The 25,239-nt window shown below is 50.7% G+C and overlaps 1 protein-coding gene across 4 annotated transcripts in view; it reads left to right on the forward strand.

The window, feature by feature from the left end:
- The first annotated feature begins 10,188 nt into the window (after positions 1-10,188).
- The window catches only part of PDS5A (PDS5 cohesin associated factor A), a 134,953-nt gene continuing 119,902 nt past the window's right edge, over positions 10,189-25,239 (forward strand). For 3 of the 4 annotated variants that reach the window (XM_073645828.1, XM_073645835.1, XM_073645817.1), the window contains exons 1-2: positions 10,189-10,509; positions 10,846-10,988. In XM_073645828.1, coding sequence (XP_073501929.1) covers positions 10,878-10,988 — 111 coding nt within the window. In that variant the 5' untranslated portion in view covers positions 10,189-10,509; positions 10,846-10,877. The other variant, XM_073645822.1, reaches the window with a different exon arrangement.

A 25,239-nucleotide genomic window follows, 5' to 3' on the forward strand; every position in this document is an offset into this window, starting at 1 on the left:
ACGTGGACAAGTGCTTGTGGCCGGGGACGGTACATCTCTCTGACGGCACACTGGGTAAACATAGTGGAAGCCGGGACCCAGTCGGACCTTGGGACGGAACACATCCTCCCCACACCGAGGATTGCGGGCCCTATGTCAGTCAGAGTTGCCCCCACAGTGTACAGCTCCTGCGCATCCTCCTCCTCCTCCTCATGTTCAGCCTCCATCTCAGATATCACCACATCAGTTGCAAGCTGGAAGCATTGCAGTACTGCCTCCGCCAAGCGGCAACAGGCTGTGCTGAAACTCATAAGCTTAGGTGATAAACCTCACACTGCTTGTGAGTTGTGGACTGCTGTGAAAGAGCAGGCAGATCTGTGGCTGAGACCGCTGAACCTACATCCCGGCATGGTCGTGTGTGACAATGGCCGTAACCTGGTGGCGGCTCTGAGGCGAGGTGAGATCACACACGTACCATGCCTGGCTCATGTGCTTAACCTCGTGGTTCAGCGGTTTCTTAAATCGTACCCCGAGTTGCCAGATCTGCTCGTGAAAGTACGCCGCCTGTCAGCTCATTTTCGCAAGTCGGCTACAGCTTCCGCCGCCCTTCCTGTGTTGCAGCAGCGTTTGCAGCTTCCGGCACACCGACTGGTGTGTGATGTCCCCACACGTTGGAACTCTACCCTCCACATGTTGCAAAGGATTTGTGAGCAGAAGAGAGCAGTTGTGGAGTACCAGCTGCAACAAGGCCGTCGATATTCAGGTCAGACTCCACACATAAGACTTCAGGAGTGGACCTGGATGTCTGACATATGTACCATCCTGACAAACTTTGAGGAGGCCACCAAGATGGTGAGTGGCGATGACGCCATCATTAGTGTCAGCATCCCACTTGTCTGTCTTTTGCAACGCTCTCTGCAGAGAATTAAAGAGGAGGCATTGCAGCCAGAGTATGATGAGATGGATCAAGAAGCCGTAGCGGGCGATTACACACAGCCTAGCCTCATCTCATCCCAACGTGCATTGGGGGACAATGAGGGAGAGGAGGAGGAGGAACAGGAGCTGCTATCATGCGTTGTAGACGGTAGTACCTGTACAAGTGTCATACCGTCGGTTCAGCGTGGGTGGCCTGAGGACAGGGGGGAGGAGGAAGAGGAGGAGGAGGATGAGAGCATGGTCAGTCGTCATCTTGGTGAGGACACGGAAATCTTGCCCGTTACCAGTCTGGCACGCATGGCTGACTTTATGTAACGCTGCCTTAACCGTGACCCTCGCGTTGTCAAAATGTTGGGTGACAGTCATTACTGGTTGGTGACACTTGTAGACCCCCGCTACAAGGAGAACTTTCACTCTCTTATTCCTGAGGTGGAGAGGTCTACAAAAATGGGGCAGTACCAGATGGCCCTTGCTGCAGAACTCTTAAAAAAATTCCCATCTGAATACGCTAGCAGCAGAGGTCACAGTTCGTTGCCCAACCAAGGCGTACAGGCGAGAGAGATGCAACTCCAATTCAGCAGAGGCAGGGGAACACTGTCAACGTTCTGGGACAGTTTTCTAACACCTGCCCAGCTTACAGGCCCTGAAGCGCGGGGTACTCTCACAAGGAGTGGAAAGTTTCAAAAGATGGTGAGGGAGTACCTTGCCGACCGTACCAGCGTTCTCCGTGATTCCTCTGTGCCTTTTAATTATTGGGTATCCAAGCTGGACACTTGGAATGAACTCGCTCTGTACGCCTTGGAGGTCCTGGCCTGCCCTGCCGCTAGCGTGTTATCGGAGCGTGTTTTTAGTGCCGCTGGGGGAATTATAACTGATAAGCGCACTCGCCTGTCAACTGACAATGCTGACAAGCTGACCCTTATCAAAATGAACAAGGGCTGGATTGAGCCAGCCTTCTCATCACCACCAAATGACAGCAGAGTAACATAAAGTCAAATCCACTGTGTTATTTCGGGAGGTGTATTCACATGCACCGCTTCACACCCACACATGGGTATACGCTTCCTCGTTTCGGCTGTTTTATCGTCTTCTCCTTATCCTCAGCCTCCACCACCACTATACCACCAGGGTGCCAGCATTGCAAGTTCCTCCGTCCTTATTTTTGGCAGCTTTTGCTTGCAAGGCATAAGCAAATACTATGGGACACCCACTCCCCAATAATGGGACTTATGTTTGTAATATGCTGTACTGCATGGCTCTTGTAAGGGGCATTGCAAGTTGCTCCGTCCTAATTTTTGGCAGCTTTTGCTTGCAAGGCATAAGCAAATACTATGGGAGACCCACTCCCCAATAATGGGACTTATGTTTGTAATATGCTGTACTGCATGGCTCTTGTAAGGGGCATTGCAAGTTGCTCCGTCCTAATTTTTGGCAGCTTTTGCTTGCAAGGCATAAGCAAATACTATGCGAGACCCACTCCCCAATAATGGGACTTATGTTTGTAATATGCTGTACTGCATGGCTCTTGTAAGGGGCATTGCAAGTTGCTCCGTCCTAATTTTTGGCAGCTTTTGCTTGCAAGGCATAAGCAAATACTATGGGAGACCCACTCCCCAATAATGGGACTTATGTTTGTAATATGCTGTACTGCATGGCTCTTGTAAGGGGCATTGCAAGTTGCTCCGTCCTAATTTTTGGCAGCTTTTGCTTGCAAGGCATAAGCAAATACTATGGGAGACCCACTCCCCAATAATGGGACTTATGTTTGTAATATGTTGTACTGCATGTGACGCGCCCCCTGGGCCGTGTGTACACGTGTGTGGGATACCCGGTGCCGGGTCTCTGGGGTCTGTAGTCTCCGTGGCAGTGACCCGGTCCCGTGGCTCAGGCTGGTCAAACCAGTGGCAGTCTTTCTTAGGTTTTGAGGTTAATTGTCCGACTGCGCCACCCGTGGATTGCGGTCAGGGAGTACCACCGCTGCGAGGCAGACCGCTGAGGCTGGTGTTGTGTGCGCAGCAGAGAATGGGATAACTCCCCACGGGAGGAGTATAGCCTCAGGGCAGTGAGTGTGGATGATGGGGGTGATGGTGCACGAGCGCAGCAGGAACGACTCAGTCTTTGCAGTGCAGTTCAGGGTCTTTACTGATGATTATAAGGTAGATCCTCCCGGGAGTACTGGCTAGCATAAGAGGCCTGGTCAGTCTGTGAGCAAGCAGGAGTTCCCCTGGCCAGGTGGAGTTGTAGGCCTCCCCGTCTGTCTGCACTCTTCCTGGCTACCTTACTGTAAGCGAGTAGAAGTAGCCCACGTCCCTGAGTGTACCGTGTAGTGCTCACCCGTATGGCGGGTGACTTGGGGCCTTCTGTTAGCCTCCGCTCCACGACGGCGGTGCTGGTCCCTTGCTTGTGACTGAGCCTCCGGGCTTCTATGGCCAGAGGACCTGAAATCCCCTGCCGGCTGGTTTCTGCTGCTGGATATATAAGTCCTCACAGCCTTGGACTCCTGTGTCCGGTTCCTATTGTCTTCTGCCAGGGCGAGCTCTGCTCAGCTTCCAGCCCCTGGTCTTTAGCTCCTACAGAGCTCCTTGCTGTTACTTTCCCTTGCTCTCACTCTGACTCTGACTGTTCTCTGACTCACTCAACCCCGCCCCAGATCCAGTTTATAAGGGCAGAATTCTCCCCTCCCAGGACTGGGGCAGGAGGATGTTGCATGTTTAAGGGATCCTGACCAGGAAACCTCCCACTTGCTCTCCGACGTAATATCTCTATTACTGTGGTGACCAGACCCCTGGGGTGCCACACATGGCTCTTGTAAGGGGCATTGCAGTTCCTCATAATTTTTGGAAAGCCTTCCATTCACTGCTTAGGCCAACAGTGCACAGAAGACCCAGTTGCTATAAATGGAAAAAAAGGTTTAGTTAACGCCCTCTGACCTCCATGTCATTTCCAAGGGGCATTGGAGTGCTTCGAAATTTTTGGTAGGCATTGCACTCACTGTATGCCCTATAACTGTGTAGCCGAACCGCTCCTTTTGTTACAGAAACATATCCTTCAAGACATATCTGGTTGACTAGCCTGATATTGATTTGAATGGTCCCTGTTCCTCCTGCTCTTTCTCCTTTGCCACTACCTCATCCATCATTTATCACCTGAAGCTTTGTTTTAACGGGAGTCATAGAACTTGGATAGTAGCAGGAAAACACCCAGCAATCCTCGGAGGAGGTAGGATATGCGCCAAAACGCTGACCACCTCAGGCCTAGCCGCTACTACATACATGCACTTACATTACAACAAAACAAAGCAGATGCTAATTTCTATCATCCTCATCATGCTCCTCACCTTGGCACTCTCAACTACCCTGATGGAGAAGCCAGGGTCCACCGGAGGAGTCTGATAGTCCGCTGGGCTCAGCCAATGCTGCCCTAAAGCAGGCCAGGCTAAGAAAAGTGTGGGAAAGGTTACCGGGACAAATAGGGGTGGCTGGGGACCGAGTATGGACACCCGGCCACCCCCTGGAGGCTGGGGAGCAAGCGGGGACACCTGGCCACCAGGCGGCTGGGGACTGAGTATGGATACCAGGCCGCCGACACAGCCATGGCGTGGTGGCCAGATTCCGCCTCCACATGCCTAAAAGGCCCAATTTAAAGTGCAAGCAAGCAAGCAGTATGGTATTGCAGCCTGTGGGTGGGTGAGTGGCAGGCTGCATACTTGCGCTTGCATTGCAAGGAATGGGAGAGGTACAATTGAACACTGCCCTGGGACAAGGACTTGAATGGGGATAGTTGCAAGTCTGCAACGACAGGTGCAAGGTGGGAGGCATCTTCGCATGTACCATGAACAGTGGTTTGGCATGCACACACTACAGCGGAATAGTCTCTCCTTCCCACTAAATGCACTGGGGAGGGCACAGGTAATGTTTTGGTATACGCGCTTAATCTTATGTATAAGGCACACCAGGACAAATAGGGGCGGCTGGGGACTGAGTATGGATACTTCGCTGCCGAAGCAGCCATGAGGTAGTGGCCAGCTTCGGCCTCCTCCAAACTAAAAGGCCCCATTTCAAGTGCAAGCTAGCAGTATGGAATTGCAGTCTGGGGGTGGGTGGGTGGGTGGCAGGCTGCACACTTACACTTGCATTAAAAGAAAACATAGCAGATGCTAACTTCTGTCATCATCATCATGCTCCTCACCTTGGCACTCTCAACTCCACCGATGGAGAAGTCAGGGCCCACCGGAGGAGTCTGGTTCTCTGGTGGGCTCGTCCAATGCTGCCTAAAGCAGGCCGGGCTAAGAAAAGTGTGTGGGGGGATGTTCCAAGGAGAAATAGGGGCGGCTGGGGACCGTGTGTGGACACCCGGCCGCGGGGCGGCTGGGGACCGAGTATGGACCCCCGGCCACCGGGGGACTGAGTATGGATTCCAGGCCGCCAACACAGCCATGACGTGGTGGCCAGCTTCCGCCTCCACATGCCTAAAAGGCCCAATTTCAAGTTCAAGCAAGCAAGCAGTATGGTATTGCAGCCTGGGGGTGGGTGGGTGGCAGGCTGCATACTTGCGCTTGTATTGCAAGGAATGGGGGAGGTACAATTGAACACTGCCCTGGGACTAGAACTTGCATGGGAATAGTTGCAAGTCTGCATCTTCTGATGCGGCAAGGATCACTTATGATGGGCACACTTTTAGACAGTGACCTGGGAGTCAGAGATGCTTCCAGGGGTCTTCCCCATGCTGTTCCCATGTCTTTTCAGCACTCTATGCATGTGTCACACAGCACATGGCCAGATAAGGTTGTAAAATGTTAAAATGACATTTCCCGGTGAATGCATTTGTCATAGTTGAAAGCAATACAAAAGTGCAAAAACGCATAAAAAATGCTACTTGTGAACATAGCCGAAGGTGTGGAGGAGTATTTTTGTTTTTGGTCATTTATTTTAACTTATACACAAGTCTTTTCCCTGGAAAGGATGTTCCTTAACATATTTCACAGGAAAAAAGTTTCACTTTTGGTCATATTTGGTCAAGAATGAAGCTTCATGGTGTAAACAGATTTGTGAATGTTCGTCAAAATTTAGTCCCACTTGTCGAAGCAGCAATTTCTGTTTATCCAATCCAAAGCTTGTAAACAATTTCAACTCATCCTTGCTATGGGTGAATGTCTTAAAGTAGCACTTCCAATTGTTCGCAAGGCCGATCGAGCACTGGGCCGATTCTTCATCAATTTCATTCTCCATCGCTAAAAAATAAATATATGCATTAAAATGTAACAATAGTCAATAACTTTTCATAAATAAAAAGGTTTATAGGTTTTTGATTATAATAGACATTGCTAGCAACAATACAACTCTGTAACATGTGATAAGAATCTGAAAACCAAACACAAAATCAATGCATTACGCGCATAAATAACACCATGTTCAGTGGCATTTTTCTTTTCTTAAACTGAGAGACTCCAAAAAAAACAAACAATGATCCTTGTAGAGAAAAATGTGCGCTTTCTAATAATATCAGAATTAATATATTTTAGGGGTACCCTTTTTGAGAAATTTGACCTAAAAATAGGTAAAAAAAAAATTTTTTTAAGTTTTTCATCATATGTGGGTGTGAATATTTCCACAAATACATATGGTTTGACCGTGATATTGCAGCAATGCAAAGTCATGTAGATGTTTGGTGTACAGGGCAAAGCACCAGTTACTATTGGTTTTTGGTCTTCAGTTATATATGGGCAAAGTTTGGCATAAATTTTATGCGACGCGTTTTACAAGCTACTTTGACACAAAATTGCGGCCGAAATATTGTTTTGTCATAGCCGGTAATAATTTTATCGTGTTTAGCAGCAAAAGTTGAGCTAGTATGCCAAATTTCAGCATCATAGCCAGTATAGAACTCTAATAGCTATGTGCCAAAGTTTGCAAAATCCTCTTAGCTGAAGCCGCAGGCTTGGTGGAACCTCCAGTGAAAGGTCAACAGTGCCCAATGTATTTGAGATCTGGCCCTAAAAATTTACAGAACCTCTTTTCAAACATACATGTACATCCTTATAAATTTTCAGCAAAATCGGAGATGGTCGAGTGGGGACGACTGGTCCACTTGACATGGAATGACTCTATATATATATATATTTACACAGAAATAAAAATCATCATAATATATATACATATATATACACACATACAGGTGCATCTCACTAAATTAGAATATCATCAAAAAGTTAATTTATTTCAGTTCTTCAATACAAAAAGTGAAACTCATTATATAGAGTCATTACACACAGAGTGATCTATTTCAAGTGTTTATTTCTGTTAATGTTGATGATTATGGATTACAATGAAAACACATGTCATTATCTCAGTAAATTAGAATAATTTATAACAACTGCTTGAAAAAATGTTTTTAAAATCCAAAATGTTGGCCTACTGAAATGTATGTTCAGTAAATGCACTCAATACTTGGTCGGGGCTCCTTTTGCATCAATTACTGCATCAATGTGGTGTGGCGAAAAATAGCATGCTCATTTTATAGTTTGGGTAGTTATGTAGTCTGGCTTTTTTATGGCATTCACTATGAGCTCTAAGTGAAGAGTTAGTTTCATAGCTCGGGTCATTACAGACGTGACAGTGCCAAATATGCCTTATTTTTCCAATATAGGACTTTTAAATAAAAAGGTTATTTTCAATTTTTCTTTTGCATGCTGATACATGCCCATTCTTACACAGGGAATGGAGAAGATCGCACATCATCTCCCTAATGTACCTGCTGCATCACCGGATCCCTCTTCCCGTGCGGCTGTCCCTGGTGCCTGCAGCATCTTTCTCCACGATGCCCGCATCCTTTTCCCTCTGCCGTTGTCCCCGGAATCTTCTCCCTGGTGCCTGCACCCTTCTCGCCGTTATCCCTGATGCCCACACCCTTTCCCTCTGCCGTTGTCCCCGGACCCTTCTCCCCATGCCATTGTCCCTGATGCCCGCACCCTTTTCCCTCTGCCATTGACACTGGTGTCCGCACCCATCTCCCCATGCCCTTGGCCCCAATGCCCACACCATTTTCCCTCTGCCATTGTCCCCGTGAAGCTATCCCCGGTGCCTGCACCCATCTCCCCGTGCCGCTGTCCCTGGTGCCCACACCCTTCTCCCCGTGCTGCTGTCCCTTGTGCCCACATCCTTCTCCCTGTGCCGCTGTCCCTGGTGTCCACACCCTTCTCCCCGTGCCGCTGTCCCCGATGCCCGCACCCTTCTCCCTGTACTCTTTTCCCCGTGCTGTTATCCCCCGTGCTTAGACCCTTAAACCTCTGCCGCTGGCCTCGGTGCCCACGCCCTTCTCCCCGTGCCGCTGTCCCTGGTGCCCGCATCCTTCTCCCTGTGCCGCTGTCCCTGCACTCTTCTCCCCGTGCTTAGATCCTTTAACCTCTGCCGCTGTCCCTGGTGCCTACACCATTCTCCCCGTGCCGCTGTCCCTGGTGCCCACATCCTTCTCCCTGTGCCGCTGTCCCCGCACCCTTCTTCCCGTGCCGCTGTCCTCAGTGCCCGCACTCTTCTCCTCGTATTGTTGTCCCCGGTGCTTAGACCCTTTAACCTCTGCCCCCGGTGCCCACACCCTTCTCCCCGTGCCGCTGTCCCTGGTGCCCACATCCTTCACCTGTGCCCACACCCTTCTCCCCATGCCGCTAGCCCCGATGCCCACACCCTTCTCCCCATGCCGCTGTCCCCGGTGCCCACACCCTTCTCCCCGTGCCGCTGTCCCCGATGCCCACACCCTTCTCCCCGTGTCGCTGTCCCCGGTTCCCACACCCTTCTCCCCGTGCCGCTGTCCCCGGTGCCCGCACCCTTCTCCCCGTGAAGCTATCCCCGGTGCCCACACCCTTCTCCCCGTGCCGCTGTCCCTGGTGCCCGCACCCTTCTCTCCGTGAAGCTATCCCCGGTGCCCGCACCCTTTTCCCCGTGCCGCTGTCACCGGTGCCCGCACCCTTCTCCCCATGCCGCTGTCACCGGTACCCGCACCCTTCTCCCCGTGAAGCTATCCCCGGTGCCCGCACCCTTCTCCCCGTGCCGCTGTCCCCGGTGCCCGCACCCTTCTCCCCGTGAAGCTATCCCCGGTGCCCGCACCCTTCTCCCCGTGCCGCTGTCCACGGTGCCCGCACCCTTCTCCCCGTGCCGCTGTCCCCGGTGCCCGCACCCTTCTCCCCGTGTCGCTGTCCCCGGTTCCCACACCCTTCTCCCCGTGACGCTGTCCCCGGTGCCCGCACCCTTCTCCCCGTGAAGCTATCCCCGGTGCCTGCACCCTTCTCCCCGTGCCGCTGTCCCCGGTGCCCGCACCCTTCTCCCTGGCCGCTGTCCCCGCACCCTTCTCCCCGTGAAGCTATCCCCGGTGCCCGCACCCTTCTCCCCGTGCTGCTGTCCCCGGTGCCCGCACCCTTCTCCCCGTGCCGCTGTCCCCGGTGCCCGCACCCTTTTCCCCGTGCCGCTATCCCCGGTGCCCGCACCCTTTTCCCCGTGCCGCTATCCCCGGTGCCCGCACCCTTCTCCCCGTGTCGCTGTCCCCGGTTCCCACACCCTTCTCCCCGTGACGCTGTCCCCGGTGCCCGCACCCTTCTCCCCGTGAAGCTATCCCCGGTGCCCGCACCCTTCTCCCCGTGCCGCTGTCCCAGGTGCCCGCACCCTTCTCTCCGTGAAGCTATCCCCGATGCCCGCACCCTTTTCCCCGTGCCGCTGTCACCGGTGCCCGCACCCTTCTCCCCATGCCGCTGTCACCGGTACCCGCACCCTTCTCCCCGTGAAGCTATCCCCGGTGCCCGCACCCTTCTCCCCGTGCCGCTGTCCCCGCACCCTTCTCCCCGTGCCGCTGTCCCCGGTGCCCGCACCCTTCTCCCTGTGAAGCTATCCCCGGTGCCTGCACCCTTCTCCCCGTGCCGCTGTCCCCGGTGCCCGCACCCTTCTCCCTGTGCCGCTGTCCCCGCACCCTTCTCCCCGTGAAGCTATCCCCGGTGCCCGCACCCTTCTCCCCGTGCCGCTGTCCCCGGTGCCCGCACCCTTCTCCCCGTGCCGCTGTCCCTGGTGCCCGCACCCTTCTCCCCGTGCCGCTATCCCCGGTGCCCGCACCCTTCTCCCCGTGAAGCTATCCCCGGTGCCCGCACCCTTCTCCCCATGCCGCAGTCCCCGGTGCCCACACCCTTGACCCCTCTCCCCGGTGCTCACACCCTTGACCCCTCTCCCAGGTGCCGGGATAGCAGGGGTCACACTTTCGTTCTCAGTTTCCTAGTTGGTCTCCAGGGTTTTGGCGCCAACCACTAGAGGTCGCTGTGCGCCATTGCGAGCCCCGGTGTCGGCAGCAGCAGCGTGTGAGGGAGTGTGGTGGCGGCGGAGCCTGCGCGTGTGTCCGCCGTACCCGAGGCCGGCGGTGCCGCTGTGGAGCCCGTTGCGGGTCACGTGTCCGGCAGCGGATTGGCGCTAGGTGATCCTTGTGTGTGAGCCAGGCCGCTGCGGACAGGAAGCGAGGTGCACGCTAGAGGCCTTCCCCTCGTACACTCCTCCTCCTGTGTGAGAGCCGCCCCGACACACTGGGCGCCGGATACATGCGGGGGGAGCCTGCTGTCCTCCGGAGGTAAGCCTGCAGCGGGCCCGGCTCACGTTCTGCTGCTGCGGCGGCGGGGGCCTTGTACTCGGCGGCCGCCCGGCCGGGAGCGGAGTGTGGGGCCCGGGGCGGTCACTGACTCTTTCCGGCCTCTCATTCAATGGCTACCGGGTAAAAGTAGCTATTACTTCCCCGCCTGCCCCTCCGGCCCTGTCCCGCTCACACCCGGGCTGCGGCCTCCTCTGGGGTCTCCCGGTGCCGCCCCCGCCCGTCCGGGCTCCTATGACCGGGCAGAGCGCCGTGTATGGGGCTGTTTTTGTCTCCGGCTCTGTACACGGAGGTGACGTTTTGTTTTCTGACCCATAGAGGCCGCTAGAGGACCGTGCAGCACCGACATCATGGAGTTCCCTGCCCCGCAGAAAGCCCCGGACGGCAAGATCGTCTACCCCCCGGGGGTGAAGGAGATCACCGACAAGATCAGCAACGACGAGGTGGTGAAACGGCTCAAGGTGAGCACCGACCCTGGAACAGCTGTAATGGGGATGTCTCCAGTCAGAAAGGCTTAAAGGGGCTGTCCACTGTCAGGAGAGTGCCCCAAAGTGCAACATAATAGACTCCGCAGGTTCTCACCTTCCCTGGGCTCAACCCCTGATGCCCACCTCTGTCCCCGTGTTTTGGCGGCAGTGCACATCACAGCTACTCAATCACCGAGGTCGTCCTCCCTCGCCGCACGCCCGCCGAGCTCGTCCTCCCTCGCCGCACGCCCGCCGAGCTCGGCCTCCCTCGCCGCACGCCCGCCGAGCTCGGCCTCCCTCGCCGCACGCCCGCCGAGCTCGGCCTCCCTCGCCGCACGCCCGCCGAGCTCGGCCTCCCTCGCCGCACGCCCGCCGAGCTCGGCCTCCCTCGCCGCACGCCCGCCGAGCTCGGCCTCCCTCGCCGCACGCCCGCCGAGCTCGGCCTCCCTCGCCGCACGCCCGCCGAGCTCGGCCTCCCTCGCCGCACGCCCGCCGAGCTCGGCCTCCCTCGCCGCACGCCCGCCGAGCTCGGCCTCCCTCGCCGCACGCCCGCCGAGCTCGGCCTCCCTCGCCGCACGCCCGCCGAGCTCGGCCTCCCTCGCCGCACGCCCGCCGAGCTCGGCCTCCCTCGCCGCACGCCCGCCGAGCTCGGCCTCCCTCGCCGCACGCCCGCCGAGCTCGGCCTCCCTCGCCGCACGCCCGCCGAGCTCGGCCTCCCGTCGCCCTCCCTCGCCGCACACCCGCCCGCCGAGCTCGGCCTCCCGTCGCCCTCCCTCGCCGCACACCCGCCCGCCGAGCTCGGCCTCCCGTCGCCCTCCCTCGCCGCACACCCGCCCGCCGAGCTCGGCCTCCCGTCGCCCTCCCTCGCCGCACACCCGCCCGCCGAGCTCGGCCTCCCGTCGCCCTCCCTCGCCGCACACCCGCCCGCCGAGCTCGGCCTCCCGTCGCCCTCCCTCGCCGCACACCTGCCCGCCGAGCTCGGCCTCCCGTCGCCCTCCCTCGCCGCTCACCCGCCCGCCGAGCTCTGCCTCCCGTCGCCCTCCCTCGCCGCACACCTGCCCGCCGAGCTCTGCCTCCCGTCGTCCTCCCTCGCCGCACACCCGCCCGCCGAGCTCGGCCTCCCGTCATCCTCCCTCGCCGCACAACCGCCAAGCTCAGTGATTGCCTGGAGCGGTGATGCTCGCTGTGACGTGATGTCACCACTGCAGCCAAAACACCCAGAGCCGGGGTTGGAGCCAGGGAGGGTGAGAATGTGCTGAGTTTATTTTATGTATTTTACACAGTTTGCGCTCACTTTCCTGTAAGTCGACGGACCCTGTAACTCTGCCATTTACCTGTTAAATATCCTCTACGTTCTCAAGAACAAATGGATTTTTAACTTTGTTTTCTGTCTCCTGTGTTTCTACATGTCACTGATTATTCGTCTCCGTTTTGAAATTTCTCGCTGCCGCCATCATTGGGTGGGTGGTGCGTCGGCAGCGTGAGTTTTCATGTTTTCGAGTCTACAATAAAAGGGCGCCAGAGTCGGCGCATGCGCAGAGTCCACGGCTGTGGAGTCGGTAAGCCAAACCTCCAACTCCTCAATTTCCACGACTCCGACTCCTTCGTACATGGCTCATGTTTAAGTGATAAATTTACTGTAGCACAGATTCATCTCAGCTAAAAGTCTAGACCCTTAGATCAGGAATAAGGCAGACATTTATAGGACATTTCATAACTTTCCCAAATTCTTATGAAAAAATATTCCCCACAGACTGCATTGAACTACTGTACTCAATTTATTATATATTTTCGGAGTTGATCCATTTTATTCCGACTCCACCAAAATGGACACTGACGTCGATCCCTGGCAGGATCTGCATCAAAAACATTCGGAATAACTTGTGAATAATTCATTGGCTTCTCTGCTCATTGTTGGCTTAGGAGTCCAGTGGGCGGTCCGATCAGTGATTAGTAGTCCCTGTACGTGCAGCTTTAGGTCGTTATGTACTGGAGGTTTATGTCTGGTCCCTGTGTATATGTGGACGGGCCCATCGTGTTATAAAGCTGCTGCATTTCCAAGGTCTGACCTCCGGGGGATACGATGTTAGGGGGGCACATAGCAACTCTCATCACACAGCTCAGACACAGGACTTGGTGTGTGGTGAAAGGTCTCACCATATCTGCTTTTGTAGCTACATTTCATTTATTTTCTATGACCTCAAATGCATCAATCTCACCTGAAATTTCCCAGTCGGGCAAATATTTCATATTATGGGTCAGTAGGAGAGACATTTGGCACGTGGATATCATTGACATTCTCACTGAAAAGGTGTAAATCATTGTGTCTGTGCAAGACTTCAGTGCGACCACACTGTCTTTATCTGCCATTTGCTTTCCAGCTCTTATTTTTGTGAATTTTCCTTAATTGCCCTATGATGGGTGGATGAGGAGCTGCAGATTCCTCCAGTCTGGTGCACTCGTTTTCTGAGGCACTGAATGTTGTTATTGACATTATTATTTTATAGTCATGTTGCAGGATGACCCAATAATGTGTAGTTTCTTGTTAATCTGGATGCATGGCACTTGCCTCTGGGGGCATCCTCGCTATGATGGGGTTATGCATATAGCCACAAAGCAAAACGTTGTCCTCGTCTCCTTCAGGCTGTACGTTCACTTTTGCTCAATGTTTTTGACTAGTGAATTGGAAATCTTCTCAGCCACATAGAGACTATTGATTAATATGGAATAAAGCTGCTGATCAGCCCTGTTTCTACACATGCGTGTCAGATTAGGGGTGCTGGAGAGTGTATTAAAGGGGTGATCCGTTAAACAATATTTTTCATAAAACTCAGAATTAAAGAAGACCTTTCACAATATTTTTTAATTTGAACTGTATATATCAGTAAAAAGTTGCAGAGGAGCCATTTTTTCCTTCTATATGGCATTGCAGAGATATGAACTTTTTTGAAGTTTATATGCAGATTTTCTTTTAACTAATGGGGTGTTATCAGAGTTTACTTTTTCCCTTTTTATGACGTTGCCCAATCATTATAAGAAGGCATACAGGGGAAAAAAGCAAACTCCTCCAGAGAAGGTCAGAATCAGCTTTTTCAGAGTCACTGGGCATCTAGGGTATGATATTGACCCATAGGGCATAATAGGGCTAAGTTGCTCCCGTCTCTACCCTTCCTGGACGTGATGAGGATTTTGCCCTTCATTGCTTTGGATGAGGAGGAATTTCCTATTTCACCCAAATAGTAATTTGTATAGGGTCTGTAGTGGCCATAGTGCCAGATCTTGTGAGTGTTTTGTTTTAATTTTTTTTTTAATATAGATAATATGAAAAAAAATTAATAATCACCCTCTTGAAAAATACATTTAACATACAGCCATGGCCAAAAGTTTTGAGAATGACACCAAAATTATATTTTCACATGATCTGCTGGCCTCTGGTTTTTATTAGTGTTTGTCAGATGTTTATATCACATACAGAAATATAATTGCAATCATATTATGAGTACCAATAGGTTATATTGACAGAATGAGTTAATGCAGCAAGTCAATATTTGCAGTGTTGCCCCTTCTTCTTCAAGACCTCTGTAATTCTCCCTGGCACGCTCTCAGTCAACTTTTGGACCAAATCCTGACTGATAGCAGTCCATTCTTGCATAATCAATGCTTGCATTTTGCCTGAATTTGTTGGTTTTTGTTTGTCCACCCGTCTCTTGATGATTGACCACAAGTTCTCAATGGGATTAAGATCTGGGGAGTTTCCAGGCCATGGACCCAAAATCTCTATGTTTTGTTCCATGAGCCATTTAGTTATCACCTTTGCTTTATGGCAAGGTGCTCCATCATGCTGGAAAAGGCATTTTTGGGTGCCAAACTGCTCTTGGACAGTTGGGAGAAGATGCTCTTGGAGGACATTCTGGTACCATTCTATATTCATAGCTGTGTTTTTAGGCAAGACTGTGAGTGAGCCGATTCCCTTGGCTGAGAAGCAACCCCACACATGAATGGTTTCAGGATGCTTTACAGTTGGCATGAGACAAGACTGGTGGTAGCGCTCACCTCTTCTTCTCCGAATAAGCTGTTTTCCAGATGTCCCAAACAATCGAAAAGGGGATTCATCAGAGAAAATGACTTTGCCCCAGTCCTCAGCGGTCCACTCCCTGTACCTTTTGCAGAATATCAGTCGGTCCCTGATGTTTTTTCTGGAGAGAAGTGGCTTCTTTGCTGCCCTCCTTGAATCCAGCCCTTGCTCAAAGAGTCTCCGCCTCACAGTGCGTGCAGAAGCACTCACACCAGCCTGCTGCCATTCCTGAGCAAGCTCGGCACTGCTGGTAGTCCGATCCCGCAGCTGAAATAGTTGCAGCTGTAATCGCAGCAAAAGGTGGCGCTACAAAGTATTAACTCAAGGGGACCGAATAATATTGCACACCCCACTTTTCAGTTTTTAATTTATTAAAGTTTAAAATATCCAATAAATTTCATTCCACTTCACGATTGTGTCCCACTTCTTGTTGATTCTTCCCAAAAAAAAATAGAATTTTATATCTTCGTTTGAAGCCAGAAATGTGACAAAAAGTAGAAAAGTTCAAGGGGGCCAAATACTTTCACAAGGCACTGTAAATATTTTATTTAAGCAATAGCTCATTTTCTGATTACCTTAAAAACGCAAAAGCAGTGATTTCTCACTGATTTCCCCCCCCCCCCCCCCGCCACTCGTCTTCTGACACTTTCTCCTTTCCTGCTTGGCAGCAGCGATCACTTGTCCCTTTCCCATGATGTCCTAGACCTAGACTCTAGACCCAGAGGACCTAGACCCAAAGACCTAGAGATTGGCAGGGGACTTGGCAGCATTAGAACAGGAGCGCTGAGGAAAGTTTTTTAATTTTGTATTTCAACCTGAGTCATTAAAAAAAAATTTGGAAGTTGACAATCCCTTTAAATTTGTATTATATTACTTGTATGTTATATTCGCTGCTCTCAGGACTGTGGAGTCAGTAAGCCAAACCTCCGACTACTCAATTTCCATGACTCCGACTCCCTCATACATGGCTCATGTTTAAGTGATAAATTTACTGTAGCACAGATTCATCTCAGCTAAAAGTCTAGACCCTTAGATCAGGAATAGGACAGACATTTATACTACACTTCATAACTTTCCCAAATTCTTATGAAAAAATATTCTCCACAAACTGCATAGAATTTATTATATATTTTAGGAGTTGGAGTCTGTCTATTTTATACCGACTCCGACTCCACAGCCCTGGCTGCTCTGCAGGTTTTTATTCACCTGTGGAGAATATAGTGGTTGGGCTGTAATATATGATGCACGTTGCTCTGATATTCTCACTATTCAGCTCTGGATTTTCCTAGCTGTTATATGGGCTGTAGGTGAAGGACTACGTTGGTCAATATTTATTTATCTGAGGTTCCTGAAATACTCGGCTTAGAGGTTTAGGATTTCCACATGGTGAAGATGTATACGTTAAATAGAATCCACATCAGAAACCTGAGGCTGACACTTGTTGGATTCTGATGCAGTTGTGGCGGTAATTTTCCTTAGGAGTGGTCCCATTCTGTCAGTGGAGCTGACCTATAGCTTTTCTGTGTGTATATACAACTTCTGATTCACGGAGATACATTTGAGATATTCCATATATAATTTTTTCACTCCTTGTGAAGATGATAGAAAATATCTGTTTTTCATGTAAGTGTTCTATTCATTCTTTTCATGGCTAGAACATGTACCCATTATAGTCTATGGGGCTGTTCACATGTGTCTGCAAAAAAAATAATCATGGAGAAGTCCGTTTTCTATCATCACAGATGAAAAGCCCATACAAGTCTATATGGGTCCTTGAAAATCACAGCACACGGATGGTATCAATGTACCATCTGTGATTATTACATTGCAATGGATAGGAGATTTGCATTTTATTTTTATTTTTCCATTCATAAAAAAACACTAATGACACCACTGACCAAACTCTGATGAAACTTGGATCGAAAACACTAATGGACACCAGTACAATTTTTTTTTGCATACATGAAAAATCACGAACATCTGAATGAGGCCTAAGGTGCACTATTTGGCTCCAATATCCTCTTTAAAGCGCACCTGTCAGCAGAATTGTCCACAGTAAATTACATACACTGTCAGGTGGGTGACATTACACTGATTAAAATGATACCTTGGTTGATGAAATCCATCCTATGGTTGTTGTGTAATCTTTACTTTTCAGTTTGGAGATAAAGATATGCTTGTGCTTCGGGGCAGTCTATCGGGGGCGCTCAGCTTGGTGCTTTGCTTACATATTCATCTGTATGCTCTTATGACAGCTCACTGTGCCTTCACTAACCTGCCTCCTATTTTACCTAGCTCCGCACTACTAGATGCATTATATCTAGCCTTGCATTATACCTAGCCCCGCACTACTAGATGCATTATACCTAGCTCCGCACTACTAGATGCATTATACTTAGCCCCGCACTACTAGATGCATTATACCTAGCCCCGCACTACTAGATGCATTATACCTAGCCCCGCACTACTAGATGCATTATACCTAGCCCCGCACTACTAGATGCATTATACCTAGCCCCGCACTACTAGATGCATTATACCTAGCCCCGCACTACTAGATGCATTATACCTAGCCCCGCACTACTAGATGCATTATACCTAGCCCCGCACTACTAGATGCATTATACCTAGCCCCGCACTACTAGATGCATTATACCTAGCCCCGCACTACTAGATGCTTTATTCCAGGCCCCGCACTACTAGATGCTTTATACCTGGCCCCGCACTACTAGATGCTTTATACCTGGCCCCGCACTACTAGATGCATTATACCTGGCCCCGCACTACTAGATGCATTATACCTGGCCCCGCACTACTGGATGCATTATACCTGGCCCCGCACTACTGGATGCATTATACCTGGCCCCGCACTACTGGATGCATTATACCTGGCCCCGCACTACTGGATGCATTATACCTGGCCCCGCACTACTGGATGCATTATACCTGGCCCCGCACTACTGGATGCATTATACCTGGCCCCGCACTACTGGATGCATTATACCTGGCCCCGCACTACTGGATGCATTATACCTGGCCCCGCACTACTGGATGCATTATACCTGGCCCCGCACTACTGGATGCATTATACCTGGCCCCGCACTACTGGATGCATTATACCTGGCCCCGCACTACTGGATGCATTATACCTGGCCCCGCACTACTGGATGCATTATACCTGGCCCCGCACTACTGGATGCATTATACCTGGCCCCGCACTACTGGATGCATTATACCTGGCCCCGCACTACTGGATGCATTATACCTGGCCCCGCACTACTGGATGCATTATACCTGGCCCCGCACTACTGGATGCATTATACCTGGCCCCGCACTACTGGATGCATTATACCTGGCCCCGCACTACTGGATGTTTTATTCCAGGCCCCGCACTACTAGATCCATTATACCTGGCCCCGCACTACTGGATGCATTATACCTGGCCCCGCACTACTGGATGCATTATACCTGGCCCCGCACTACTGGATGCATTATACCTGGCCCCGCACTACTGGATGCATTATACCTGGCCCCGCACTACTGGATGCATTCTACCTGGCCCCGCACTACTGGATGCATTCTACCTGGCCCCGCACTATTGGATGCATTCTACCTGGCCCCGCACTATTGGATGCATTCTACCTGGCCCCGCACTATTGGATGCATTCTACCTGGCCCCGCACTATTGGATGCATTCTACCTGGCCCCGCACTATTGGATGCATTCTACCTGGCCCCGCACTATTGGATGCATTCTACCTGGCCCCGCACTATTGGATGCATTCTACCTGGCCCCGCACTATTGGATGCATTCTACCTGGCCCCGCACTATTGGATGCATTCTACCTGGCCCCGCACTATTGGATGCACTCTACCTGGCCCCGCACTATTGGATGCACTCTACCTGGCCCCGCACTATTGGATGCACTCTACCTGGCCCCGCACTATTGGATGCACTCTACCTGGCCCCGCACTATTGGATGCACTCTACCTGGCCCCGCACTATTGGATGCACTCTACCTGGCCCCGCACTATTGGATGCACTCTACCTGGCCCCGCACTATTGGATGCACTCTACCTGGCCCCGCACTATTGGATGCACTCTACCTGGCCCCGCACTATTGGATGCACTCTACCTGGCCCCGCACTATTGGATGCACTCTACCTGGCCCCGCACTATTGGATGCACCCTACCTGGCCCCGCACTATTGGATGCACCCTACCTGGCCCCGCACTATTGGATGCACCCTACCTGGCCCCGCACTATTGGATGCACCCTACCTGGCCCCGCACTATTGGATGCACCCTACCTGGCCCCGCACTATTGGATGCACCCTACCTGGCCCCGCACTATTGGATGCACCCTACCTGGCCCCGCACTATTGGATGCACCCTACCTGGCCCCGCACTATTGGATGCACCCTACCTGGCCCCGCACTATTGGATGCACCCTACCTGGCCCCGCACTATTGGATGCACCCTACCTGGCCCCGCACTATTGGATGCACCCTACCTGGCCCCGCACTATTGGATGCACCCTACCTGGCCCCGCACTATTGGATGCACCCTACCTGGCCCCGCACTATTGGATGCACCCTACCTGGCCCCGCACTATTGGATGCACCCTACCTGGCCCCGCACTATTGGATGCACCCTACCTGGCCCCGCACTATTGGATGCACCCTACCTGGCCCCGCACTATTGGATGCACCCTACCTGGCCCCGCACTATTGGATGCACCCTACCTGGCCCCGCACTATTGGATGCACCCTACCTGGCCCCGCACTATTGGATGCACCCTACCTGGCCCCGCACTATTGGATGCACCCTACCTGGCCCCGCACTATTGGATGCACCCTACCTGGCCCCGCACTATTGGATGCACCCTACCTGGCCCCGCACTATTGGATGCACCCTACCTGGCCCCGCACTATTGGATGCACCCTACCTGGCCCCGCACTATTGGATGCACCCTACCTGGCCCCGCACTATTGGATGCACCCTACCTGGCCCCGCACTATTGGATGCACCCTACCTGGCCCCGCACTACTGGATGCATTATATAAAATAGGAGGCCGGTCAGTGAAGGCACAGTGAGCTGTCATAAGAGCATACAGATGAATATGTAAGCAGAGCACCATGTTGAACGCCCCCCACAGGCTGCCCCGAAGCACTAACCTATCATTATCTTCAAACTGAAAGTAAAGATTACACAAGAACCACAGGACCGATTTCATCAACCTAGGTATCATGTTAATCAGTGTAATGTCGCCTACCTGACAGTGTAAGTAGTTTACGAAACACAATCCTGCTGACAGGTGCGCTTTAAATGGAATCTGTCAGCAGGTTTTTGGTGCCTCATCTGAGAGCCATTATGTAGGTAAAGAGTATCTGAATCCAGCGATGTATCACTGAGTTTAATGGGTGCAGCCGTTCTCACACAGAGATTTTAGATTTAGAATGAAGCAGAGCTGAGAAAGCTAACCCCGCCTACACCAGGCTCTGTCTTTTCAATGTCCATAGGCAGTGACCTGCTTATCACAGGACAGGTCGCTGGTGATAAATCCTTCACAGTTAGTAAACAGCACCAAGTGACACATCCCTGAATTCAGGATTTCAGCCTCTATCTCCTGCTATCTTCAGATTACATAGCAAAAACCTGCTGACAGATTCTCTTTAAGGCTATGTGCCCATGTAGCAGATTTGATACAAAGCGTTTTTGCCTCTCTCTGGCAGAAAAAAAACGCAGAGTGAAGCGTTTCCGCATGCGTTTTTTCAAGCACTTTTCCAAGCGATTTTGAGCATCACTTAGAAAGTGCTTGACAAGTTCGTCACACAATTAGAGATGAGCGTTGTTCTACTCGAACTATTCGCCAATCTCAAATTCGAGCTGTTTTGGGCGGTGTTCGAGCCGTTCGGCGAACACGAACAATTTGATAAAAATTCGGCTGTTCGAGGTTATGTTCGATAACTGTTCGTGCACCAAAATCATAACTGGATTTTTTCTCAGTAATGATGAAAATTAATGTTAATACGCAGTTTGAGTGTACAGCGGGGTGGGGGGAGGGGCAGGGGATGGATCTCTGCAGGAACAATGAAGATCTCCATTTTTTTTTTCTCTTTCCCGCATTTGCAGTGGGGAGGTGCAATCTGTCAGCCTATCAGCAGCGCACACACGGAGCGAAGTGCTTTTTTTCACACAAGCAAGGGCATGTGTGATTGGCAGTGTATGTCACATGTCCTTGCCCTATAAGACCAAGCCATTTTCCCCGTCGCCACCATTTTCTCACTGCTGCAGCTGCGTGTTAGACGGCACCGCTGTTGCTGTGTGCGCTATACCTTGTTAATTTCAAGCCAATTTTCGCACAAATATACAGATAGCTTGGGAGTAGGAAATAGTTGTGATTGCAGTCCTTTTAAGGACTAGGTTACAGCATTTCCTACGACTTTTATCAGGGAGGTCTGTGCTCTTAAATAGATAGATTGTGGGAGTAAAGACTAATTGTAATTGGAGTCCTTTTCAGGACTAGGTTACATCAGTTCCTATCAGTTTTTGCCAGGCAGGTCTGTGCCAGTGCTGTGCAAGTTTTTTTCACAGCATTTGGCTGAATCTAGCAAAGCTAATCCTTTTTGGCCTATTGCAGAGTGTGTTAGTCAGTGGAGTAGCCTATCTGTGTTGCAAGATATACCACCTGTGTATAGAATACCAATTTTTTTACTGCACCTAGTGAAGTAAAATCTTTTGGGCATAGCATCATTCTATTAGTCCATCTATACTGACCTCCATCAGGTTGCAAATTAAAACTAATTTTTATCTGCATCTACAGTACCTCTGAAAAAATATTTGGGCTTCTAGCTGTGTGTGGGACTTGTTCTATTAGTCCATCTATACTGACCTCCATCAGGTTGCAAACTGAATGAATATATTTTTTTCTGCATCTACCTCTGAAAAAATATTGGGCTTCTAGCTGTGTGTGGGTCTTGTTCTATTAATCCATCTATACTGACCTCCATCAGGTTGCAAACTGAATATAATTTTTTTCTGCATCTAGCTCTGAAAAAATATTTGGCCTTCTAGCAGTGTGTCGGACTTTCTCTATTAGTCCATCTATACTGACCTCCATCAGGTTGCAAATTAAAAATAATTTGTATCTGCATCTACAGTACCTCTGAAAAAATATTTGGGCTTCTAGCTGTGTGTGGGACTTGTTGTATTAGTCCATCTATACTGACCTCCATCAGGTTGCAAATTAAAAATAATTTTTTTCTGCATCTACCTCTGAAAAAATATTTGGGCTTCTAGCTGTGTGTGGGACTTGTTGTATTAGTCCATCTATACTGACCTCCATCAGGTTGCAAACTGAATATAATTTTTTTCTGCATCTACCTCTGAAAAAATATTTGGGCTTCTAGCTGTGTGTGGGACTTGTTCTATTAGTCCATCTATACTGACCTCCATCAGGTTGAAAACTGAATATAATTTTTTTCTGCATCTAGCTCTGAAAAAATATTTGGCCTTCTAGCAGTGTGTCGGACTTTCTCTATTAGTCCATCTATACTGACCTCCATCAGGTTGCAAATTAAAAATAATTTTTATCTGCATCTACAGTACCTCTGAAAAAATATTTGGGCTTCTAGCTGTGTGTGGGACTTGTTGTATTAGTCCATCTATACTGACCTCCATCAGGTTGCAAACTGAATATATTTTTTTCTGCATCTACCTCTGAAAAAATATTTGGGCTTCTAGCTGTGTGTGGGACTTGTTGTATTAGTCCATCTATACTGACCTCCATCAGGTTGCAAATTAAAAATAATTTTTATCTGCATCTACAGTACCTCTGAAAAAATATTTGGGCTTCTAGCTGTGTGTGGGACTTGTTGTATTAGTCCATCTATACTGACCTCCATCAGGTTGCAAACTGAATATATTTTTTTCTGCATCTACCTCTGAAAAAATATTGGGCTTCTAGCTGTGTGTGGGTCTTGTTCTATTAATCCATCTATACAGACCTCCATCAGGTTGCAAACTGAATATAATTTTTTTCTGCATCTACCTCTGAAAAAATATTTGGCCTTGTAGCAGTGTGTCGGACTTTCTCTATTAGTCCATCTATACTGACCTCCATCAGGTTGCAAACTGAATATATTTTTTTCTGCATCTAACCCAGCTAATACTTTTGGCCTAATACCACAGTTTGGCCACTCAGCTCTGCTCGGTTACCATCCATTGTTTTTTTGTGCAAACAACTCCAGAGTTGTGAATTAGTTAACCACCAAAATGAGTGGAAAAAGGCCTGCTGCTGGTGGAAAGGGGAATAGGCGTGTCGGGAAGGGGAAAAAAGGTTGTGTCCGTGGGGTAGGTGTTAAAGCAACAGTAACATCTGCAGAAGAAAGACCATCTTCCAGCCAAACTAAAATGTCTACTTCTTTTAGCGGACAATGTGATAAGATCCCTTTCTTACGGCCACGCCAATCGCTACAAATTCCAGATGAGGCACAAAAACAGCAGGTGCTTCAACGGATATCAAGTGCTCCTTTAAGTGGGCTCTCCTCCACATCAACTTCAACATCACAAATACTCCAGTCCTCAAAGGTGTCACCCAAATCGCACTTGCTTCCTCACAGCTCCCAAATCTCCAGCTGCCCGTCTGAGTATGAGGTAGAACAGATGGTTGAGTCTGCAGAGCTGTTTACTCATACTATAGCCTGGGAATCAGAGGTCGACTCCAGCGCTTCTGTGAATCCAGACGAGGAAATGATCTGCACTGATGCCCAGAATCTTTATGAGTCGGATCCAGGACCAGACGCAGAAGGTTCTGACCATAATGTAGACCCTCATTCCCAAACTGTAACTCCTGTTGGTGGAGACAATGAGGAAGACGATGATAAGACTCAAATACCTGATTGGAGCGACAACTTTAGTTTTTTGTCAGGGCAGGAACAGGTTGGCTCTGAGGACGACGGGTGTGATAACACACAGGGTGATGATGATGAGGTTGGAGATACCACTTACTGTCAACCCACAGTCAGCCAAGAGATGAGGTCAGCAGAGGAGGTGGAGGAAGATGCTAGTGACGACGAGGTCAGGTTGCGCCTTCCTGGACAGACGTAGTACTGGAAGCACGTCAACAACTGCATCCTCAAACACAACTCTGCCTCTCACCACAAGTCGTGGTGGCTCTTCAGGTCGCATGGGTGCTAAGCCTTGCATAGCCTGGGCATTTTTTCAGATCGATAAAGATGACCCAACTCGTGTTATCTGTAACATTTGTCAGCAAAAGCTAAGTAGAGGCCAAAAAATACATAGTTTGAGTACTTCATGCATGAACCGGCACATGGACATGAAGCATAAGTTGCAGTGGGAAGCTCAGTGTGCTACAATGCGGCCTAGCCGGCCGGGCCAACCACCGTCTGCCATATCTTGTGCATCCGCGGCCTCTTCATCCTCTGTGACTGGGGGGACAGCAGTCACACCTGTTTTGGGGCGCAGACCTGCCACCTCTTTACCCGCAACAGCCAGCGTGATTGGCAGGTCATCATTTTCTTTGGAGGTGGTAACAGCAGCTGGTGTTGAGCGCTGTCCGACATCGATAGCACCACCTTTGGATCAAGGCAACCTAACATGTCCGCCTGCATCTTCCTCACAGACCGGCAGTTTGCCGGGGACACCCTTATCAACCCCGTCTAAGCACAATAGCCAGCCCTCGGTCCCTCAGATGTGGACATGTAAAAGACCATTTCCTCCTAGCCATGAGAAAGCTAAGAGGTTGAATTTCACCATCTGCAAGCTCTTGGCTACAGAAATGCTGCCTTTCCGCCTGGTGGACACAGAGGATTTTCGAGACCTTATGTCCGTCGCAGTGCCCCAGTACCAGATGCCCAGTCGGCACTACTTCTCAAAGAAAGGTGTGCCTGCGCTCCACCAGCATGTCGCACACAACATCACCGCTTCTTTGAGAAACTCTGTGTGTGACAGGGTGCATTTCACCACAGACACTTGGACGAGTAGGCATGGACAGGGGCGTTACATGTCGCTAACTGGGCACTGGGTAACTATGGTGACAGCAGGACAAGGGGCTGCTGTCCAAGTCTTGCCGTCCCCACGAGTTGTGCGTCAATCCTCTTTATGTCAAAGTTCCTCCACTGCTTCTGCCTCCTCAACCTCCTCTCG

Source organism: Phyllobates terribilis, unplaced genomic scaffold, assembly GCF_046119375.1.
Source record: "Phyllobates terribilis strain yellow unplaced genomic scaffold, ASM4611937v1 Scaffold_1__5_contigs__length_1240528914, whole genome shotgun sequence".
NCBI lineage: Eukaryota > Metazoa > Chordata > Amphibia > Anura > Dendrobatidae > Phyllobates > Phyllobates terribilis.